The 18,693-nt window shown below is 40.9% G+C and overlaps 1 protein-coding gene and 1 long non-coding RNA gene across 5 annotated transcripts in view; both read left to right on the top strand.

The window, feature by feature from the left end:
- The window catches only part of cdk14 (cyclin-dependent kinase 14), a 187,102-nt gene that overhangs the window by 45,440 nt on the left and 122,969 nt on the right, over positions 1-18,693 (top strand). For 3 of the 4 annotated variants that reach the window (XM_034288992.1, XM_010885138.3, XM_020041402.2), the window contains one exon: positions 8,778-9,023. In XM_034288992.1, coding sequence (XP_034144883.1) covers positions 8,778-9,023 — 246 coding nt within the window. Of the gene's footprint in view, positions 1-8,398; positions 8,423-8,777; positions 9,024-18,693 lie in introns of those variants that run through there. The other variant, XM_020041403.3, reaches the window with a different exon arrangement.
- On the top strand, positions 15,025-17,737 carry LOC109614822. The gene is made up of 3 exons (XR_002195774.3): positions 15,025-16,396; positions 17,134-17,198; positions 17,287-17,737. It is a non-coding gene; the product is annotated as an uncharacterized LOC109614822 (long non-coding RNA).

Below are 18,693 nucleotides of genomic sequence, written 5' to 3'. Positions count from 1 at the left end.
GCCGAGAGGGCAGGAGATCTCAGAGGGCATCCGAAAGAGCGGAGTGAGAGCACATCAGGGGAAGGCTAAATCACAAAGAGATTTGGGCTACATCAGTTCTCTGTGGGGCAAATAATTTACAAATGGAGTGCATTTAACATGACAGCAACTCTGCCAGGAGGTTCTTGAACAGAATGTCAGAGAATCAGTCAAGGAGCTAAAGCTAGGCTGAAAAGGGGTCTTCCAACAAGACAACGACCCAAAGCACTATTATTGCAAATCTCCCAAAGAATGGCTCTGGGGAAAGAAGATTCGTGTTTTGGATTGGCCAAGTCAAAGTTCTTACATTAATACAATTGATATGCTGAGGCAGGACATGAAACGGACAGTATATGTCAGCCAACCCTTAAACCTTACCCAATTGGCTGAGTTCTGTCAGGTGGAGTGGCCAGAAATCACTTAGATTATGTCAGAGATTGATTTGTGGCTACAGGAGGAATTTGCAAGTTATCACTGCTAATGGAGGTGCCACAAGCTATTGAATGAAGGGGTTCACATTGTTGCACACATTCGTTGTTGATAAATAAAAAATGTTTTGTTTTTGTTTGTCTTTTGTATGGAATTTCTTTATTATGAATTGGGTTTGAGTTTGTTAAAATTTCATACAAAAATGACCGTCCTGGTAGGGTTCACATACTTTCATGCAACACTGTATAGTCAATCACTACATTTTGTAGGCTGCTTTAGACTGGGCTGTGTTGGTTAGCGGATTCAGCATGCATTTCTTTGCATAGACTGGATGACACACACCTACAACTGCCACATTACCGGATTACTAAATTGTTCAAAATTCATCTGAAGATTGCAAGGCAGTCTGGATTAAGTTTCCGAATTTGGCCCAATAGGCCTAAGGCTATATTTTGTGATGGGTTGAGCCATTCTTACTAAAGTGACATGAGAAGGAATATCTAATGTTTGTCACTGTTAGATGACACTACAGTCTGGAGAGTGATAAGCAGACACTGTTGTAATGAATTACATGCACAGGATTATTATTTACGCTATAACTATAATCATCCAAAGCAGAGGCAGAACAATAGTGCTGCAAACCTACAAGTCAATGATTAAATTGACAGAGAACTCTTTCGCCAGTATCACAAGGCTGCCTCCAGGATTATTATTTACGCTATAACTATAATCATCCAAAGCAGAGGCAGAAAAATAGTGCTGCAAACCTACAAGTCAATGATTAAATTGACAGAGAACTCTTTCGCCAGTATCACAAGGCTGCCTTCACACTTAGGGGCCATCCCATCAGGAAGTCCATGACCTAGTTGCAGAGTAAGGCTTTCAGTCCTAATATCCAAAGCATAGTGATGAACGTGGAGTGCACTACGATGTTGAGCTTTAGTCAATGAAGAGCATTCTCATGTGTATTCCTCCTTTCCAGGTGGGAAGGAACAGAATTGGAGTGGGTCCAGTGTCCAGGATGATGATGTTGTGAGCCACAACCAGAATTTCAAAGCATGATTACTGATGCAGGGTTTTTTCTGCCATATAAACTCTTAGGCAGGTTGCCTACTAAAGAAAGTCACAAATTGCATTAACGCCCCACTTTACAAATCTAAATGTTACTCCATCAGAAATCTGGCTCTAATTTTGGTAGAGTACAGTAATCTCCACAGCAGAAAGCGGGGTCTGGAATGGAAGACCAACATGCCCAAAAGCGATTCCTTTAGAGCAGCAGAGGCGTTCTACGACTTGCATATTCAGTTGGGCTCAAACGTTTGCGGACCTTTGGAGAACTGGTAATATATGTCCCATTTGTAAAGAAAACATGAGGGAGCAGGCAAAACACATTTATTTTATTTCTTATGGGATTCACATTCAACTGTAGGTCATAACAGAATGGCACAATCATAAAACAAAACATGGTGACAAAGAAAAAAATGAACTGACCCCTGTACATAAGTCTGTATACCCTTAGTTCTTAATACTGTGTATTGCCCCCTTTAGTGTCAATGACAGCATGCAGCCTTTTGTGATAGTTGCTTATGAGGCCCTGAATTCTTGCAGGTGGTATAGCTGCCCATTAGTCTTGGCAAAATGCCTCCAGGTCATGCAAAGTCTTTGGTCATCTTGCATGAATCACACGTTTGCGATCCCCCCAGAGTGTCTCGATGATATTAACGTCAGGAGACTATGATGTCCACTCCAGAACCTTCACCTTTTTCTGCTGTAACCACTGGAGGGTCAACTTGGCCTTGTGCGTGCTGGAAAGCCCAAGAGTGTCCCATGCGCAGCTTTCGGGCTGAAGAATGCAAATTGTCTGCCAGTATTTTCTGATAACATGCTGCATTCATCTTGGCATCAATTTTCACAAGATTCCCTGTGCTGTTAGAGCTCACACAGCCCCAAAACATCAGTGAGCCATCACCATGCTTCACAGTGGGGATGGTATTCTGTTCACTATAGGCCTTGTTCTCCAAACAAAGTGCTTATGGTTGTGACCATAAAGCTCTATTTTGGTCTCGTCACTCCAAATTACAGTGTGCCAGAAGTTGTAATCCTGTAATCCACAAGGTGTTGTCAGGCATATTCTAACCAGGCTTATTTGTGGCATTGGTGCAATAATGGCTTCTTTCTGCAACTAGACCATGCAGCTAATTTTTGTAACGTCGTATTGCTCCATCAAACAACCACACCATCTTTTTCCAGAGTAGCCTGTTTTTCTTTGTATTTTTCTTTGAGGTTACTTGTGGGTTTTTCTTTGTATGCCAAACAATTCTCCTGTCAGCTTTGGTTGATATCTTTCTTGGTCTACCTGACCTTGACTTAGTATCAAGAGATCCCTGTATTTTCCACTTCTTTATAAGTGATTGAAAAGTACTGACTGTCATTTGCAAGGCTTTGGATATCTTTTCAAAACCTTTTCCATCTTTATAAAGTTCCATTACCTTGTTACACGTCTTTTGACAGTTCTTTTCTGCTCCCCATGGCTCAGTATCTAGCCTGCTCAGTGCATCCACATGAGAGCTAACAAACTCATTGACAATTCATACACAGACACTAATTGCAATTTAAAAAGCCACAGGTGTGGGAAATTCACCTTTAATTGCGTGTGTGTCACCTTATGTGTCTGTAACAAGGCCAAACATTCAAGGGTATGAAACTTGTGATCGGGCCCCTTTGGGTGATTTCTGTTATCATTATGATTTAAAAAGGAGCCAACTAACCTTAAATAAAAGTGTGTGATCCGTAATTTTCAAAATAATTTCAAAATGTCACCATTTCTGCCAGGGTATGCAAACTTATGAGCACACTTGTATACCATTGGGGTCAGTCGAACTAACCACTCTCTGTGTCCCTTCAAGTGGAGCAAGAAGTTTGATGTTGTGCTCGTTGCAGCTCTGATTGATGTGCCACACGTTTTGCAACAAGGATTTATGTTGCCCCCTTAAATTGTAATATATTTTTAGCAAAATGTTATTACAAATGGATCAGGTGCAATTCCACTTGCCATTTTGACTGTTCGCTTCCCGCTCATTTCTCTGAGGAGAAATGTCACTTACTTTGCCTAGGTGACTTTCATCTTTTATTGCTTTATCTGTCCAACTCAGAGTCTGACTGGAACAAGGCAGTTTTTTTCCATTGTTTTACTTGTGCAATTGGGCTGTACACTGCTGGCAATACTCGGCCTTCTTTCAGGGGGATTGCAGTTGGTTGGTGTCCCTTTGGTTGATGCCTGGCAATGTGGGTGGATTGATTTCCTGCCTGTTGGGCCCTGTCACCGGACCCCCTGTCTCAGTTCCAAGGTGTTACGCTGCTATATTATTGTTTCTGGGGGATATGAGGAATGCACTTTCTAACTTTTCTCAGTCTCCTCCAGTTTTAAATCTTAGGAGGAGTTGAGGTCCTGGTCCACACCTGTGGAGTACCTGGTTTGGGGGGCACGTTGCTGTCCCTGTCCTTGTCCACCTGGTCATACTTTTGACCTAGTCTAGAATCAAATAGACTCTTTATTTATTATTCTAATATCTCACCCGGCACAGCCAGAAGAGGACTGGTCACCCCTCTGAGCCTGGGTCCTCTCTAGGTTTCTTCCTAAAATTCGGCCTTCTTAGGGAGGTTTTCCTAGCCACTGAAATCCAACACTACTGTTGTTTGCTCCTTGGGGTTTAAGGCCGGGTGTCTCTGTAAAGCACTTTGTGACAACTGCTGTTGTAAAAAGGGCTTTATAAATACATTTAAATGATTGATTGATTTTAGCTATTCTATATTTACTGTGACTTGAGTCTAAGTCTGGAACTCGAGTTGCCAACTCTGTAATTATGTTTGTATAAAAACATTCACACTCAAAACAAATAACTGTAGGAATGTATGTTCACCTCTGTAGTGGGCTCTCGATCTTCCTACACCTGTCCCTCTCCATTCCCCACCTCCTCCTCTTCCTCCTCCTTAAACATTTGCACAAAGGTCTCTAAGCAGTCTGATAAAGCAGGTAGTTTACTAGCTCCAGCAAACATTTGGGGTTGTTTCTATGTGATAGAAGGTAGAAACAATAATAAACATCTAACTACATAAATACAGCAACTGTTTTCATGACGAGATTGAGACAGAAGTCATGCAAGATACACAGCTAATGCCAAGTACAAGCAGCCACACAACTTTTCTAGTTAGATTGACCCAAACAGTTACCTGGCTGGTTTGCTATGGCAAGCAACTGTGACCGTTTACATGTATGTATGATATCGGATCAAATACAAGATAACGTACAGTTACAATAAAAATGTGTTAGCCAAACATGGACAACACCAAACATATCCACTGTTTATTTGTTACTCATCTCGACATCATTAACGCTTTCAAAGAGCAAGTACATTTCCAACGCAGTACCACTAATGTGATAGTGGCCCGTTTTGGCTCCATCCTTTTGAATAATAAATTATTATAGCTAATAAATAATTACACTTTAAAATGACAGCATCAACTTTTTTCTGGTTTCTTGTTTATGACAAGTTCCATGAGAATACAAAACCACGTTTTTATCAATTAGATTTTGTGACATTCATACAAATATTGTTGTTAAATCAACAATGCCATAAGCAGCCGCTACAGTCCTTTAAATGAAATCTGTCTTCTTCTTTAGGATTCTGTTGGCTGAACCAGTCAATTTTAAAGTGCATATACCGCTGTTCTGGAGTGGGGGGTAAATCATGACGTACAACACTCATATTCTCCTGCCTAAACCGGGCTACCTTATAAAATATAATAGTTCCCAACATACCTCACTGCTTCCATGTCCTTCTCCCAGAATACCATCCATTGGCGTCCCACCTTCCTTACACTGTCGAACAATCTCTCTCCACATCATTGAACTCACAGTACAACAATACATGCTCCACTGTCTGTCTCCTCAACCAAATATGCATCACACATCCCATTTTCAAGCTTCTTAATCAATTTTAAAGAAGTATGTCCCGTAATTAGATTAGATTCAACTTTATTGTGATTGAACAGTACAAGTACAGTACAACGAAATGCAGTTAGCATCTAACCAGAAGTGCAAATAGAAGGGGGCAGGAAATTTAGTATTAAGTAAAGTGTATGTTACAAGCGGAATGTATGGATGTACAATGTGGGCAAATACAGTGCCAAATGGCAATTCGAAATGTGCAATGATGGCAAATAGGGGAGGGCAGAACATTATTAAGGATATGCATGTGCAAGAGGGAATGAATAATTGTGCAATGGCCATTCTGACTGTGCAATCAAGCTAGTTGGAGGTGTAAGGTAGTATGTGCAACTGAAATGCAGGGATAGCAGCAATGAGGTTCCAGAGGTAGACATGCATGTAACATCTGAAAAAAAGATAAGCAAGTACAATGGCAATTCTAAATGTGCAGTGCAGGCAAACTGAAGATGCAAGGTGGCATATGCAACTGAAATGCATGGATAGCAGCAATGAGGTTCCTGAGGTAGACATGTAGTACAAGGGAGTAGTGCAACAACGTCCCAGAGAGGCATTACTAAGCGGTGGGCGGGTGGGTATGGTTAGTGATGGGATGGGTCACTGAGTTCTGCAGGGTTACAGTAGATGGGAATAAGCTGTTCCCGAACCTGCTGGTGCGGGACCGAAGGGACCTGTACTGCCTGCCTGATGGTAGGAGGGAAAGCAGTTTGTGGCTTGGGTGTAAAAGCTCTCTGATGATACCGCGTGCCCTGCTTAGACACCACTTGTGCTGTGCACCAGTGATGTGCTGGGCAGTTTTCACCACCCGTTGCTGTGCCTTCCGGTTGGCCACAGAGCATCCGCCAAACCTCACTGTGGCACAGTTTGTCAAAATGCTCTCGATAGTGCAGCAGTAGAAGTTCTACAGGATCTGGGAAGACAAGCGGGCCTTCTTCAGCCTCTTTGCTTTGATGGCCAGATTGTTGTCAGCTCACCATTCTGCCAGGCACTTGACCTCTTCCCTGTAGGCTAACTCATCATTGTCACTGATCAGGCCTACCACTGTGCTGTCGTCTGCGATCTTGATGACGGTTTTGGAACTGTGTACAGGAACACAGTCGTGGGTGAAGAGGGAGTACAGGAGGGTGCTCAGCACGCAGCCATGTGGAACATCAGTGTGCAGGATCGGGGTGGAGTAGGTGAAGTTGTCTAACCTGACAGACTGGGGTCTGTTGGTTAGGAAGTCTAAAGTCCAGTTGCAGAGAGAGGGGCTGAACCCCAGGTCATGCAGTTTGTTGACCAGCCTAGAGGAGATGACCATGTTGAATGCTGAGCTAAAGTCTATGAATAGCATTCTATCATAGGTGTTGGTTTTGTCCAGGTGAGTCTGGGCAGAATGTAGAGCCGTCCTCTGTAGACGTGTTCGACTGGTACGCAAACTGGTAGGAGTCCAGTGTTGGGGGGAGGCAGGACTTAAGGTGGACCAGAACTAGTTTTTCAAAGCACTTAATAATCGACTGCTTCAGCCCTGGCACATTGGTTGCGGTCTGGGCCAGTGACAGGTTGAAAATTTTAGTTAACACCTTGGCCAGCTGCCCAGCACATGCTCTGAACACACACCCGCGGACACCATCAGGACCTGCAGCCTTGCGTGCATTCACCCTGCTCAGTGCAGACGACACATCTGCTGTGAATGGTCTGGGGGGGTTCATCTGGGGGGAGTTCAGCTTTAATGGCTGGCTCTTTGTTGTCCCTGTCAAAGCAGACGTGGAAGTTGTTTAACTTGTTGGTGAAGGAGACATCGCTTGCTGTGGAGTATGGTTCTTTGGCGGGTAGTCTGTGATGGCTTGGATACCCTGCCACATGCGTCATGGTTTGGTGTTTTTATTGAAGTGCTCCTCAGTACGCAGTTTGTGGTCTTTTTTTAGCTATATTGATTCCCCTTTTCAGGTTGGCCCTGGATGAGCTGTAGGTCTCCACATCGCCAGATCTGAAAGCAGTGTTGCTTGCCTTCAGAAGTGGTCGGATCTCTCTGTTCATCCACGGCTTCTAGTTGGGGAAGGTCTATTTGTTTACGGGATGCAGATGTTGAATTAATCCAGAATGGAAGAAGCGTATGTTTTAATGTCTATATGGGAGTCAATGGTGGCTTGAGGTGCGAACAAACGTCAGTCTGTATGTTGAAACTGGTGCTGTACCAGTGAGACTGACCCCTCTGGCCACACTTTGACTGTCCTCACTGATGGTTTCACACGTTTAAATACTTTGGGAGTAGGAATACTGTCCCAGATGGGGGAGGGGAATATCTTTGCAAGCCTCCAGAATGTTTGTGTACACCTGGTCCAGTGTTTTGTCTCCTCTGTTTGGACAGGAGTCATTTTGGGGGTTTGGGAAAAAACTTTTTCAGATTTGAATGGTTGAAATCCCCTGCATCCACCAAAACACCATCCGGGTTTTCCATATGCTGTGAGATGATTCTGTCGTATTTCGTCAATTTAGTTCGCCAGTGACCGTATGTAATCTCGCAGTACCACGTCCTCTCTTCTAAAAAACTAAAACAATTAAATGTTTCTATCTGAAGATTGCATGTTTGATTAACTTCCGCAACAAATAAAAGATGCACAAAACGTTGGTGTACACTGACTACCCCATGTGTTACTACAACCCACAACAAATCGGAACAAATACAATGCGTGAAATCTAACCCTAACCATCAGATATTAGAACATATAAATAATTAACCCATATAGTAAATTTTTTATATTAATTGTTTACTGCTGCTATTTGTGGGTTGGACCAACTTTGCAAGCTGCAAGGTGACTCTACTGCAGCCTGGTTACTGTATATGTGTAGTAATTAGAATGGCAGCTTGTTGGTGAGTCCAGTGTTAAATATTTCATTTGTAGAGGAGGCCGTGGCAGAACACGACACACTGATTGGTCCTTGTGTGTCCAGGGAACACACACTCTTTTGGCGGGTGTGGTGTAGCTGGTAAGTTACAGGTGTGTTTATTCAGGTGTTTGTGCATGTGTGTCTGTGCGTGTGTGCTTATGTGACCACACAGCAGAACTGGGGTGTGAAAGAGGCAGCGGCATAAACAGAGTTGGCTTGTTGATATGTTTTGATCAGATGGAGATGGAGATAAAAAGCTTCTCTTTGTAACGCTGAACTTGGACTCCACAGAGCAAGATAGATGGAGACCGGTAGAAAGATTAAATGAATGGTAGATCTAGATTAGGAGGGGACATGGTGGGTTGGGGAAAGGATGGGAAGCAATATTTGGCCAAATAGCAGTAAAGACAATTTACTGTGTCTGTCTCTTCTCTCTTTCTGTGCCTCCTATCAGATATGTGTCACAAAGATGTCTACACGCAGCGGCCAGGGAACAGAATCGGTCATCAAGCCCCTGGACACCATCCCCGAGGACAGGAAGGTCAAGGTTCAGCGGACACAGAGTGGTTTTGATGCCTTTGAGAAGCCTGCCAGCCAGGTGAAGAGGGTGCACTCCGAAAACAATGCCTGTATCACCTCTAAGACCTCCTCTACTGGAAAAGAGTCACCCAAACTGCGCCGACACTCGAGCCCCAGCTCTGTAAGTCTATACAGTGCAGTACACATGGTACATATTGAATATATAGTGTATACAAGACACAGCACATTCTATAGCATCTATAGCACACGCTGTAGAGGATCAGTATACAAGACACAGCGTGGTATATATTCAGGGCATACTGAACAGTGGATAGGATACAGCAAAGTCAAATACACTTTGTCTAAACATATTGTAATACAGTATATCAATTATGGCCTACAGTTAAATACGTGGTACTGTGTTTACAGTGTATACATTGCAATCACTGGTATAAAGCAAGTAACGTTTTTTAGTAATAACATCTCACAGACATACTGTACAGCAGAGTTTTCTTTACAAGAAAATGCAGTTCTGTATTCATATAATTTTTCTGTTAACATTTACAGCTAGGTCATCAATACCTTTTCATTTAACTCAATTGTTTTTATTTAATGCCTATTTAGTTATTCTTAACTACCAGTCTGTTGGTTTCTCTGTAACATGAGTATTATTTGTTTGAGCCACAACACATCCAACACCGTAAATGAAATATTTAACAGACTTATTGATTAAGTGACTGTACATATCAGCCATTATATACTGTATACATACAGTTACTATATGGCCAAAAGTATGTGGACACTTGGCCATCACACCTACAGTGGATTTAAAAAGTCTACACACCCCTGTTAAAATGCCAGGTTCTTGTGATGTAAAAGAATGAGACAAAGATACATAATGTCAGAATATTTTCCACCTTTAATGTGACCTATAACGTGAACAATTCAATTGAAATACAAACTGAAATCTTTAAGAAGAAAAAATATAAAAAATCACAATAACCTGGTTGCATAAGTGTGCGTACCCTTAAACTAATACTTTGTTGAGGCACCTTTTGATTTTATTACAGCACTCAGTCTTTTTGGGTAGGAGTCTATTATCATGGCACATCTTGACGTGGCAATATTTGCCCACTCTTCTTTGCAAAAGCGCTCCAAATCTGTCAGATTACGAGGACATCTCCTGTGCACAGCCCTCTTCAGATCACCCCACATATGTTCAATTGGATTCAGGTCTGGGCTCTGGCTGGGCTATTCCAAAACGTTAATCTTCTTCTGGTGAAGCCATGCTTTTGTGGATTTGGATGTGTGCTTTGGGTCGTTGTTGTGCTGAAAGGTGAACTTCATCTTCAGCTTTCTAACGGACACCTGAAGGTTTTGTGCCAAAATTGCCTGGTATTTGGAACTGTTCATAATTCCCTCCACCCTGACTAAGGCCCCGATTCCAGCTGAAGAAAAACAGCCCCAAAGCATGATGCTGCCACCACCATGCTTCACTGTGGGTATGGTGTTCTTTGGGTGATATGCAGTGTTGTTTTTTGCGCCAAACATACCTTTTGGAATTATGGCCAAAAATGTCATCCTTGGTTTAATCAGACCATAACACATTTTCCTCCATGCATTTGGGGGACTTGATGTTTATTTTTGCAAACTTCAGCTGGGCTTGGATTATTTTCTTTGCCACCCTACCCCATAGCCCATTCATATGAAGAATAAGGGTGATTGTTGTCACATGTAGCACACAGCCAGTACTGGCCAGAAATTCCTGCAATTTTCCTTTAATGTTGCTGTAGGCCTCTTGGAAGTCTCCCTGACCAGTTTTCTTCTCGTCTTTTCATCAATTTTGGAGGGAAGTCCAGTTCTTGGTAATGTCTTTGTTGTGCCATATTTTCTCCACTTGATGATGACTGTCTTCACTGTGTTCCATGGTATATCTAATGCTTTGGAAATTATTTTGTACCCTTCTCCTGACTGATAACTTTCAACAAAGAGATATGTCTGATGCTTTGGAAGCTCTCTGCAGACCATGGCTTTTGCTCTGAGATGCAACTAATAAAAATATCAGGAAAATAGAACAGCTGAACTTTATTTGTGATTAATCAGAGTCACTTTAAATGATGGCATGTGTGTAATTACTTCTATTTAACATGAGTTTGAAAATGATTGGTTAACTCTGAACACAGCCATATCCCCAGTTATAAGAGGGTGTGCACACTTGTGCAACCAGGTTATTATAAGGTTTTTATTTTTCATTTTCCCCCCTCGAAGATTTCAGTTGTTTTTCAATTGAATTGTTCACATTACAGGTGACATTAAAAGTGGAAAAATGTTCTGACATCATTTATGTTTGTCTCATTCTTTTACACCACAAAAACCTGGCATTTTATCAGCGGTGTATAGACGTTTTATATCCACTGTATATGAGTATGATGGATATCCCATTCCAAAACCATGGGCATGAATATGGAGTTGGCCCCACCTTTGTAGCGATAACAGCCACCACTTTTCTGGGAAGGCTTTCCACAACATTTTTGAGTGTCTCTGTGGGAATTTATGCCCATTCAACCAAAAGAGCATTTGTACGGTCAGGCACTGATGTTGGATGAGAAGGCCTGGCTTGGCGCAATCGCCGTTCCAATTCATCCCAAAGGTGTTCAGTAGGGTTGAGGTCAGGGCTCTGTGCAGGCCACTTGAGTTCCTCCAAACCAACCTCATCAAACCATGTATTTATGGACCCTGCTTTGTGGTCCCTGCTTTGTTCCTCCAAACTGTTGCCACAAAGTTTGAAGCACTGAATTGTCTAGAATGTCTTTGTATCCTGTAGCATTAAGATGCCACTTCACTGAAACTAAGGGGCCTAGCCCAAACCCTTAAGCACAGCCCCAGATCATTATCCCTGGTTCATTACTCCAGAGAACACGTTTCCACTAATCCAGAGTCCAGTGGAGGCGTGCTTTCCACACCAGCCTACACTTGGCATTGTGCATGTTGATGTGAGACTTGCATACAGCTGATTGGCCATGGAAACCCATTTCGTGAAGCTCCCAACGCACAGTTCTTGTGCTGATATTGCTTCCCGAGGCAGTTTGGAACTCTGTGGTGAGAGATGCAACAGATGATAGGCGATTTATACGAGCTATGAGCTTCAACACTTGGCAGCCCCACTTTACGTGGTCTACCACTTCGTGGCAGGGTTGTTGTTGCTCCTAGGTGCTTTCTCTTCACAATTATAGCACTTACAATATAACGGGACAGATCTAGTAGGGCAGACATTTCACAAACTGACTTGTGGCAAAGGTGGCATCTTTTATGCCCCTGTGAGCAATGGGTGTGGCTGAAACACCTGAACTCAATAATGAAAAGGGGTTGTTCACATACTTTTGGCCATATAGCTTTTGTTGTGTAAGTATTGGTTACATAAATTAATGAAACATGTTGCATAACTATTTTACTCCTGTTCCGTGTTAGCTCCCAGTTTACAAAGATAAAATGAATTCCCCTGACAAGGACACAATTACCTTACCATCGGCCTCCCCTGTGATTCTAGTTACAGTCACATGTCTTGGATTTAAAAAAAAACATTGTTTAAGGACCAACTAACATCCAAGTCTTTGGAAATCCCAGTAAGCACAGTTGGATCAATTATTTAGAAAGTGTAAACTGCATCACACCACCCAGGCAGTACCAAGAAAATGGCATCCCTCAAAACTCAGTTTTCAAACAAGTAAAGCGGTCACAGACAGGCTAACAATCAATTTGAAGTAGCTACAGAGTTCAGTCGCTGGGAGTGGGTTAAAAAATGCACCAGTTCATCATATCAAGAGCTCTGCATAAAGCATTTATTAGAAGGTGGCAAGTAAGAAGCCGTTGCTCAAAGTACCATCTGAAAGCATGAGAGGAACCAAAAAGGTTTTGTGGTCTGATAAGACTGAGACATAGCGTTTTTGCCAAAATTCTATGCTATGTGTGTCTCAAACACTGCCATGCCCCTTGACAGGAGAAGTTCTCCAATATGTTTCACTATACTGGACATGATATATTGTTTTGTACAGGATAATGTGTGCCGGATGGCACTACTATTTAATTGGAAACCAAATGTCTAGCTTCGGATATGTGCTAATTGTATTCACTTAATTATGTAAGAGCCGGTTCTTTGTTTCATTGTGTTGGCCACAGTGAAATAATTTATGTCTTGCTATGGGGGAGTCTTGAGCTCTATTTCAAATAGGTTGACAAATCATAACATCTTTGATATTTTCTGTAACTAGAACTCCTGGCCACATTTTGAGTGTGGCATAGCCCCAGATTGCAAAACACCATCCCTACACTGAGGACGAAAGGTATGTGCCGTAAGCTGGGGACTGACGTTTACCTGCGGAAGAAGTTGTTCACATCTCATGTGTGATAGCACTGGTTATGCACCAGTAACTCCAACCTTGGCAGGGGCGCTTTTACAGTGTTTTTCTGGCAGTTGCCACAATAAAGATGACTGCCACACGCAGTACAGTCAAGCCATAATCTTGAGTTAATTTGTAAGCAGAAAGGAATGTCTCAGATTTGCTCTGCCAAAGATTATTATTCAGAGTTTTCCAATGTATGAAATCAAGAAATTATTTAAACATTAAGCATAAACCCTATGCATTTTAAATAAATAAAAATAAATGTTAAAGAAGTTATAATTTAGTTTAAATTGTATTGATTACATGTTATGCCATTACTCTTCAAATGTTTAATCAACAGGTGAGAGCTGAGGAAATTTATAAAAAATATGGGAATGAATAAAAGTTAAGAGAATTGGATTAAAGAGGCTTATTTGCCTGACTATTAATTGTATTTTTACCATGACCCGTAAGGGGCTCGGGAGTTTGCGACCAAAGTGCCATAGTTGCAAATCCCTCTCCACCCTCTCATACAAGTGAAGAGGAAGAGGATTTTCAAGATACATCATGTTGAATACCCTGTCAGCTGATTTAGGAGCAGGTATGTAAAATATATATATATATATTTAATGCTTATTTAAATGTGGGATGGGTCCCAACCACATCTGTAGTATGGTACTGTATGATCAGAATAACCAGTTACTGGCCAGGCTAGCTACTCGTTCGATAACTTAATGAAGGCTAAGCTAGCTAGCTAGCAAATGAACTGTGCATTGGCATGTAATGGCAGTGTTTGCATTTTGTTTAAGTTAACAGTGTATCGACTGTAATGTAACAATACTTTCACTTGTACATATGGTTACACAAGTAATTTAAGAAAACAAGCAAACACATGGCTGTAACTTCAGGGACAATCAAAGTATAGTATTTTGACAGTGTTTTAAGAAGACTGACAGTGAGTCCAGCAGAAAAGGGGAGCATGTTTAATTTGCTGAATCATACCACCTCAATGTTTCAAACACTATAAATCTGTACCTAGACTAGAAACCGATACGGAAAAATTTCACACGATATGCCAGATTGTTGATGTCCTTTTCTCAAATTCATTTTCTCCCCAGGGGCCAAGAGGTGAAATATAAGTAAGTGAATCCTTATTCATGGAACAAAAATGTCCTCTAAAAATACTGATTTAATTTCAGAGAAAACTAACAAAAATTTTGTTAGGAAATCTGTCTTTTAGGTGTGAAATGGAAGCGGTAAGAGGTACGTACAGTAGTAAATTCACTTAGCCCAGATGACTGCCTATATATTTTTCTTTTTTTACGTAGTATGCACTTAATTTTAATGTGTTTCTGACTGGCTCTCTGACTACATGTATGACCAAAGCAGAAACAAGCCACTTTCATGGGCTCTATACTAGAGGTTGACTGATAGTGGATCTTTAAAGGTCGATATAATAATGATAGTTTGGAGCAGGAAAAAGCTGATAGCCGATTAATCGACCAATAACACCCCCCCACTTTTTGCACAATATTTAGATTATAAAATATTTTGACTAATATTAGTATTGTATTGTACAAAAAACTCAGTAATGTCTCACTGAAACAGCAGAGGCTTGCTGTTTTCTTGGCAACAGATCGTATAGGTCACCCAATATTAGTCTATTTATATTTAATATGCTATTAATCTATTTATTTGGCATATTTTCCCACTGAAACATACCAGCATTTGCCGGCTAACGTAAACTCTGATGTATATATTTTTTGCAATTTTCCCCCCATAAAGTCAGTTATTCCAGTTGAGATGCATGATATGATAATGGAGAAAATGGTATGATTGTGTGGATTACATCATTGGAAAGAATTATTTTCTACAATGGGCGATGCTGTCCTGTGATTTATCACTGGCCAGGAAGGATTTACTTCTGTTGCGCATCCCCTTACAATGTAAACCATTTTATAAACCTCCTTTCCTACTGGGGCATATTACTGGGTTAAGGAGGACCCTAAAATGTGCAGTTTCATTTCATGAATGGATATTTATGTGGCTGGAGTATTTGGAAGTAAAGTAAAAGTTGAATGGTTTCTTTTCCTCCCTGTCTTGTATCGAGTTGAGAGTGATAGTGTTGCGTTATATTGCCGAAACATTACTTTTGTGGAGAGAAATAAACTGAAAACCGATACTACTTGAATGCCACTGGTCAGCCTTGCTGTACAATCAGCTGTTCCAACGTTTAACCCGGGAATGCAAGGTTTAGCCAACATCTTCTAACCCCATCGCCAGAATAACGCGTCAAAGGGGTTTTTCATGGGGGGGAGAATTGCTTTCTGAGAAAAATATCTCTGATTTAGTCTACATTGAAAAACTTAATTTAAAGTCTATCGTGCATTTATGGTAGACCCCCTCCAGTGCCCTGAGTGCCAGCACTTGTGTCTCATAAAATCAAGGAAGAGTGCCATTCTTTGAGGTCTTTAACAGTTAATAGTAGATTATTATCAGGAGTTAATCGTACGCACACATTTTCAGTAAAAATGGGCCCCAAATGTTTAGATATGGCCATTGGCCCACAATTGCGTAAGGCTTGCACTTTCGGCTAGCCAAATTCTAACAACCTTGCTTGCTAGCAAAACAGAGACCACATGCTTTTGGCAGAGCAGCAGTCATCTTCAGTCTAATGCATTTATAATGTCACTCTATAAACAACAAACTTATCATGCTCAGAAAAACAACGCTGTTTTAAAAATAATGTTTATTTTAATTATGAATGATCTCGGGATCTGTACACAGTGACATTACCTTGACTTCGCAAGGTGATGTAAGTTGCAAGTGACTGGTAAAGGGCTGCGCATCGGAGCCAAGTTCTGCCGATAGCAATAGTTTGTAAAACATCCTATCAGTGCTGATTAATTGGCCAAAGGATTAATTGGTTGACCCCTATTCTATATTCAATGTGCAATTAATATGTAGCGGGATGTTAGAGCATCCAGCTTGCAATGTCAGTGTTGTTCTTTTACCACAAGTACACAATGTTTACACTCAAGATGCTGGATTTGTCTCCTATATGACTAAAATGTGACAATGATTAACTGCTCTTTATTCTATTGCCCTATAGGTAGCAAAACCTGGAGTAGATTTAGATCACACTGAGCCAGGACCTGAGCTTCAAGAGAGATTTGTAAGTCTGCTTATAATAAAACATTTTAGCCTTAGTCCTGGGAGGGAAAGAGACAATCAGCTTTCACCATTTTGTTAGTTTTTTATTGGTATACCTATCTAGTGCCAGGTAGGGCCCACTTATTGCTCCTTGTCCTTCAAGGTTCAATCCATTGTGCATTCTGAGATGCCCTTCTGCACACCACAACACTGTTGTAGAGAGTGGTTATTTGACTGTTTGTGGCCTTTTTGTCAGCTTGAACAAGTCTGGCCATTTTCATCTGACCTCTAATTAACACGTTTGTTTCACCTAAACAACTCCCTCCCAGATTTTTATTTTTTTTTATCTACTATGCTCTGTAAACTCAAGTTTGTTTCTGAGATGCTGTAACCATCATCACGTCTGATACCAACAATCATACCACGACAAGTCACATAGATCATGCATTCCCTGTTCTAATTTTTGGTTGAACAATTCAGTCTTAACCATGTGATTCGCTGTGTGGCTATTTGTGTTAACAAACAGCTGACTACCCAATGAATTGATCAGTGAATGTATCATGTAAACACGTATTGGAAATCTGACATGGCCTTTACAGACTGTCATAAATTATAGGGTCTGGATGAGGGGAGCATGTGAAGAGTAATTTCAGATACATTGTATTTATATCTTAGGTTTCTGTCTGTGAATGGTGCCTTGGACCTGAAGTTGACAGTGTGTTGTATGCTTCCTTACACTCTATAACTCCTTCCATTTAGAAAACTTGGACTGGGGCAGGGTATAAGGAGTGTTTCAGGGATGTTTCTTGAGACTGTACTTAACTGTAAGTTTTGATATTAATTAATGTGATATGTTTTCACTTGTACAACACTATATCTAATTCAAATTTAACTAAATGTTATTTTTTCTAGGTGTGTAGGAGCCCCTTCATAACGGGACAGGAATCCACCCTTCATAACGGGACAGGAATCCACCCTTCATAACGGGACAGGAATCCACCCTTCATAACGGGACAGGAATCCACCCTTCATAACGGGACAGGAATCCACCCTTCATAACGGGACAGGAATCCACCCTTCATAACGGGACAGGAATCCACCCTTCATAACGGGACAGGAATCCACCCTTCATAACGGGACAGGAATCCACCCTTCATAACGGGACAGGAATCCACTGTTGTTCTGAGCGCAGATCCGATGGTTCAAAGCCAGCCACTGAAACAACAGCCAAACTTTGCATTGACAATACACCACGCCAATTCTCTGAAATAGTCAGTTGAACAAGCATTTGATTTCTATGCACACACTTGTGCACATGTATCACTTTAAATTGTCTAATGGATGTCATTGGAAAGACATGTTGCCAAATTTACCAAATATTGACTTTTTTGTCATAATTTTTCCTGATATTATTAAACAGATTATTCCAGCATCCGAATGGTCCATTGTCATTTTGTTAGGCTTTAAAATATCACAATTAGAAAATGATCTGTAACGGCTCACAACATTCCAGTATGCAGCCCCTGTATCTTAACAACAACAAAGAAATCACTGAACCTCCTTCATGTTTCTTTAATTTGAAGGCTTCATTTAGTTTCTGCTAACATCGAGATGGTTTTTCTTTACCAAAATTATCTTATTTGGTCTCATCTGTCCGCATGAGATTATCCTAGAAGTATTGTCTCTTGACTGTGAAGATCTCAACACTAATGAATAACTTACTTAATATAATTCACATTATCATCTATAGAATGTTCTAGAATGTTTGAATTCTTATCATTGAAAATTCTTTTTTTAATTGATTAGAATTCAAATATTCTTATAATTTTCCTAATAATTTTTCATAAATTATAATTTTCATAATTATTTCAATAAATATCCCACAGACCCATGCAATTATGACAACTGACATGTCATTCAACACAATGCTGCTCACCTACTTCTGTTGGGACTAGGGCTGGTTCAGGGGTATGGGGATGGTCAGACAGGGCTGCTGAGCCTGAAACTGCATCTTTTGGGCCTGGCACCAGGCAGGGGCAGAGACAACTGATTTAGTATCAATAGCTTGCTAAGATTTTACCTGCATTGATTTAATGTTGGCTAAAAGAGGAACGAAATGTAAACACAGAATTTCTTGGGAATGTATTAAATAACTAATTACTACTTTGTTAGGCAGCAAAACTAGCCTATTTCACTATAGACTAAGCTAACAGGTTCATTTCCACCAATCATCTTCCTTTTTGAAAAACTGGGTAACATACTGTCGTCCTTTCTTTTCGCCAGACTTTTTCTTCCTTTTTGTTTTAGGAAACTAGATTT

The sequence above is a fragment of the Esox lucius genome, chromosome 20, assembly GCF_011004845.1.
Source record: "Esox lucius isolate fEsoLuc1 chromosome 20, fEsoLuc1.pri, whole genome shotgun sequence".
Classification (NCBI taxonomy): Eukaryota; Metazoa; Chordata; class Actinopteri; order Esociformes; family Esocidae; genus Esox; species Esox lucius.
Note: the sequence above shows the minus strand (reverse complement) of the source record. Positions and strands in the feature narration are given on the sequence as shown.